General features: G+C 36.6%; 1 protein-coding gene across 2 annotated transcripts; it reads left to right on the forward strand.

Moving 5' to 3' along the window:
- The first annotated feature begins 216 nt into the window (after positions 1-216).
- On the forward strand, positions 217-4,724 carry LOC104590280 (uncharacterized). 2 transcript variants are annotated; one of them, XM_010248871.3, is made up of 3 exons: positions 217-343; positions 562-1,372; positions 4,072-4,724. In XM_010248871.3, the coding sequence occupies exon 2, from the start codon at positions 623-625 to the stop codon at positions 1,364-1,366; it is 744 nt and encodes a 247-aa protein (XP_010247173.1). In that variant the 5' UTR covers positions 217-343; positions 562-622; the 3' UTR covers positions 1,367-1,372; positions 4,072-4,724. The 2 variants fall into 2 exon arrangements, with proteins under 2 accessions (XP_010247173.1, XP_010247174.1); XM_010248872.2 differs by lacking the exon at positions 217-343 and having other exon boundaries at positions 445-1,372; positions 4,057-4,724.
- Positions 4,725-5,596: the final 872 nt, after the last annotated feature.

The raw sequence follows: 5,596 nt of genomic DNA on the forward strand, positions 1-5,596 counted from the left end.
TAATATGTTTTGTTGGTCCATTCAATCCATTCAATTTGATTTTAGATTGGACAGGGTCTAATTCAAAAGCAGTCCATTGACACTTTATTAAATTGTCACATTTTAAAATTTAGGAAACAAAGTGACACTAGGCCCAAAGTGTAGGGTATTAATTGGAAAATTTTCCTTTTCCTTTTCTTTTTTTATTTTTTATTTCGGTTATTAGGATTTATTAGGGTGTCAATTGTTCAAAACTTCAAAGAAAAAATCAAAGAGGAACTAGTTTCAATGAAAGATTTTTCTGAAAAAAGAAATCAAAGATTTAACGCCGGCAACTCCAGTCCAGTGATTAACGCCCACGAGTGTAATCTTTTTGAGTTTTTCATTTTAATTTTTGAATTTTCTTTTTAGTTTCTAACTTTTTAGACGATTGAGACATGCGAAACTCCACTATTCAGGCATTCATTCTAAATTTATAATATATATATTTTGGTAAACTATCTTGTCATATATTTAAAACCCTAGTTTGGGTTAGAGAAATCCTTCGATCTATTAGCATAATCTCTCTCTCTCTCATTTCAGTGTCATCGAAGTTCAAACCTGAGAAACCCAGAAAATTTCTTAATTCCTTCGAGACTGGAAGATGATCCGAAGCTCCAACCTCTCTAGATTAAGATATCTTACTTCATCCGTCGAAACCCTAACTTACCAGTTTCTGCAACGATGTTCTGTCAGTGGAACTGCGAAAGGAAAATCCAAGATCAAAACAGCGCAACCACTGAAGAGGTCCAAGATCCCTAAGAAAAAAGGCACTTCTTCTGGCGGCGGGGGTCGAATGAACGAAGCAACTGAACGTTTGAACAGGATGGTTGATTCCTGTTTGGATGCCCCTACGCCAGTACGATACCTGACACCTAAACAAAGGGAACGAGAAGCCGAGCGGGAGAAGCTTGGACTCATAAGTAAAGATCGACAGCGCGAGATTGACGCTTTGAAGGCAAAGAAATCAGAGAAAAGTGTCGAAGAGAGTCCGACGATTATTGGGACTCCGGGATTGGATTTGATCTCGTTGGGCCTGGTCGATGCCAAGGACATCCCGAAATATGAATTGACTGTCGAGGATGGTCGAAGACTTGCGAAGGAGTACAGTAGGGTTCTGATGAGGCGGCACCGGGCTAGGCAGGCAGCAGAGTCAATGTTGCTGCGATTGAAGAAAGAGGCAATCGAGGCACTTCCGGAGCATCTAAAAGCTGCAGCATTGGTGCCAGATCTGACTCCTTTTCCGGCTAATCGGTTCATGGCGACATTAACACCACCAATTGAAGGCTACATCGAGAAAATCAAGGAAGCAGCAAAGAAGAACGTTGGGAAGGAGAAGCTCAGATGACTCTAGGTTTGGAGTTTTGTTTACTCTCTCTTTTTCTCTTCTTTCTTCCAGGATGTTTCAAGGATTTTGAGTAGCTAATGTAAGAGTGCAATTTTGATTAAAATGTCTCCTTTTGAGTAGCTAAAATAGGTATTCTTAAGCCTTAGGAAGAATTTAATTTATTTATACATTAGGACAGTGGAAGGATCGGGCAAACTATCACCCCATTGTGCCATTTATAATAACTAATTTGTTTTTCAAAAAATTAAGTGATGATAGTGCCGTTCTTTATCTTCCTCCATTTTTATTGTGGTCTTAGGTCAATATGTTATCCATCTTATTTATTGTTTTCTCAAACAAAGATTAGCAGCACTATTAGCTCTCTTAAAGGTGTCAGTGTGAAGGAAGCGAAAAACATGACATGGTTTAAAGTTGTTATTATAGCATCCTGCCTTTTGTTAATTAAGCTAGCTAGGTGCCTTACAGTGTCTATTTGGACTTTATATACTCTTCTAGCACAGGTGGTGTTTGTTTTAGGTCGTTTGTATTACTCCTTTCTTGGCAAGCTGCAAACTTCTTTCTAAACCCAGTTTGCTAAAGCATTGTTCAGAATTTGTTAAATTCCTGCAGTAGATCCAACAACCGTAGAAGAGCATTCACAATGATTTATTGTGTCCCTGCATCACAAACCGTGTTCAATTTATTAGTAATTTTATGTCAAGCATTCTTTGGAGGTTCCCATGGAACAGGGATCTCAAGGGCATGAGTCATTTGGCAATTTTTAAATTTATGTTACTACTTGTTCGTACCTTTCATCATGACAAGTAATAAGGGGTATGGATTCATTTTCATTAAGAATATCCAACTTCCTATTTTTACCAAGTTGCCCAAAGATTGTGAAAATTAGTCTCAATCTCAATCACTTTGATTCTATGTTTCGGATATACAGTACCATATCATTAAAGATCAAGCCCACCAAAAGCAAAAGACAATTCCACTTATTGTGGTTTACGTTTAAGATAAAGCATACTAGGCTGGGGAACCCCTGGTTAGGCACTCGGGCATGCACAGACTCATCATTAGTAGGAATTAGATTATGGACATTTTCCCAAAGAGAACATTTTAATTATTTATTTATTTATTGTTTGCATGGGTTGGGCTGAGTTGGGAAGTTCTATATCTTCACCCAGTTCTCTGTTCAATTGTCTTTTATGAGAAAGATAGTTTCTAATAACTGCTAGTTCCATTATCACCTCTTGCCTCCTTTTTGTTATCAACAGATTTCATAGTGATCTAGATGGTACTTTATCAGAATAAGATATGGATGAGTAGGTCCTTGCCATTTTCCTTTTAGCAAGGGCTTTGATAATATTGTTCTTTCCAAGAAGGATGCTTCTCCTCATCCAACATGTATGATGTTAAGCAGAGGTAGACACACATTATTTGGATTCAAAATCTTTGGAAAGAAGAATTCAGATTGCTGTGGAATTTTTCTTGCAAGATTGGTTTGCAAGCAAGGTTTCAACAATCCTTGTTTTTAATTCCAAGGCCTCCTTCTACAGCTAGCAAATTGCCCTTGAAGCTGCATTGAACAGTTTTCCTTCGAAGGGTCATATCTCTCTAGAAATTTCCTTTTTTCTGTTTTCAACATTGAGAAAGTAGATCAATTATCAAAAAAAAAAAAACATTGAGAAAGTAGATTTTGTGGGAATACACAAACCTAGAAGGGGAGAGTTGAAACAACAGATTTATGGAAAATTTCCATTCAATCAAAGGTGACTATATGTTCCAAGAAGGGGATTAAAAGGTGCTCCTCAAGTTGGTAATTATGTATACTGCTGGATGTAGAGCGAGGTTTCTAGCAATTTTTTTTTGGTGTTTGGGGTTGATTTTGAAAATTTAATTTTTAACCAGTGAATTTTCTAATGTTCATCAAAGATTCCCATGTTCCCTAATAGATCTAAAACTCCTTGAGGATGGCTTTGGAAAAAGGTAATGCCATAATTTGCAAAAAAATATGCATTGAGATTAGGCCATTAGGGGGCTCAGGACTCCATAGAGATTATATTGGTGAAGGGAGAAACTATTTAAGCCAGGAGCAAGAGCTACTGTCTCATCCAGGCATTTATTGGTTGATCTCTATGAGTGAGGTCATTTCACTTTTCAAGGTCAATTTTGAAATCCAGATATTCATATAGTTCTTTCTCCCATTAGGATAACATTGATAAAAAAATGATGAATGTTGTAAACAGTAAATCTGTTAATGACAATTGACAAATGCCCCTGGATTGGTGGACATCGGTTCGTAAGGAAGGGTTTGAGCCTGTTTAGCTTGCTTATGATTCTATAAGATATTAGACAGGCTAAAAGGTGAAAATGACATGCTGATGGAAAAAAGTAATTGATGGTCACAGAGTTTAGCTTTCTTTTTTAAATAATTTAAGGGTGAATGTTCTACTGCATGCCTTTAGCCTTTATTTATTCAGAGCACTGCATCTCTTTAACTAAACTGCATGTGAGAAAATAAAGAGGGTATTCTTTTTTTTTGATCAATAATAAAGAGGGTATTCCTAGCATTTGTATTATGTGCAATGATAATGAGGATGCTTCAAATTTGTTTGTTCTTTACAGCTTGGTGGATTTTAGTTGGATGTTCATTTTTATCTTTATTTAGGGTGCCTACTCCCTAGACCTGATATTTCTCTGCCTAGTGGCATTTTTGCTAGGTGTTCAAGGATTGAAGGTGGAAAAAAGCAAAGGTTTCCTGAGGAATATACCATTTGCAATTTGTATTTGGAAGGAAAGGATCAAATGTACTTTTGAAGGCAAAATACACAGATAACAAACATGTTGGTGATATTGGCTCATTGATGTGGATTGTGTGCTCGCACACACTAAGAATTCAAATAGGCTAAGACTAAGAGGGAGGATTTTGGGGATAATCTGTCGGCAACTTTGGACCTCTGGTCTACATCTTTATCCAGTCGGGCTGAGCTGGGAAGTTCTATTATCTTCACCCAGTTCTTCTCTGTTCAATTGTCTTTTATGAGAAGGGTAATTGCTAATAACCTCTAGTCCCTTTATCACCTCTTGCCTCTTTATTATCGACAGATTTCATAGTGATCTAGATGATACTTTGTCAGTTATTGATAAGTATGGCGATTTTCGTTTTAGAAAGGGCTTTGATAATATTGTTCTTTCCAAGAAGGATGCTTCTCCTCATCCAACATGTATGATGTTAAGCAGAGGTAGACACACATTATTTGGATTCAAAATCTTTGAAAAGAATTCAGATTGCTGTGGAATTTTTCTTGCAAGATTGGTTTGCAAGCAAGGTTTCAACAATCCTTGTTTTTAATTCCAAGGCCTCCTTCTACAGCTAGCAAATTGCCCTTGAAGCTGCATTGAACAGTTTTCCTTTGTTTTTTTTTTTTTTTGATTGAAGATATGCCTGGATAACATAGAAATACAAGGAACAAGAGTCCGGCATCTCACCGGCCAAAGGAGAATTGAAAATGGTTTCAAATAGTTCTTGAACCTGGAATATATATATATATATATATATATATATATATATATATATATATAGATATAGATAATGATAATGAAAAATTTATTAATTATAGAACTAAGTATACATCATACAATTCCCCACTAAGAGGTGCAAGGTGCAGCCTCCAAACAACATCAAAAAGCTTATAAATGAGCCCAAAAGAGCTGAAATACAAGGAACAAGAGGATGTTATCTCACCAGCCAAAGGAGAATTGAAAATGGTTTCAAATAGTTCTTGAACCTGGAATGTGTTTATTTTTTTGATAGATAATGATAATGAAAAATGTATTAATTAAAGAATTAAGTATACATCATACAATTCCCCACTAAGAGGTGCGAGGTGCAGCCTCCAAACTACATCAAAAATCTTACAAATGAGCTCAAAAGAGCTGATTCCTATGTACTTGTTTAGCTAGGAGGTCTGCCAATCCATTTGCCGATCTTCTTTCCCATTGAAGTGTGACTGAAGTATTTGAATTCAGCCACTTAAATCTTTTCAAAGTCTTGTACCGCCAGACTGCCAAATCTCTTGCATGGTTCTTTTAGCCATCCAACAACCAATTTGGAATCACCTTCAATCATTAAATGCTCCACTGCCAAATCTCTTGCATGTTCTGCTTCTTGTAACACAGCTTGGAGTTCTGCATTAATTAAGTCTCCCCACCCCTATAGGACCAAAAAATAGAGCTACAATCTGA

Source organism: Nelumbo nucifera, chromosome 2, assembly GCF_055504915.1.
Source record: "Nelumbo nucifera cultivar China Antique chromosome 2, China Antique-T2T, whole genome shotgun sequence".
Taxonomy (NCBI): domain Eukaryota; kingdom Viridiplantae; phylum Streptophyta; class Magnoliopsida; order Proteales; family Nelumbonaceae; genus Nelumbo; species Nelumbo nucifera.

Excerpts from the sequence above, each read along its gene's own strand:
- LOC104590280 (XM_010248871.3), top strand. The coding sequence starts at position 623 with ATGATCCGAAGCTCCAACCTCTCTAGATTAAGATATCTTACTTCATCC.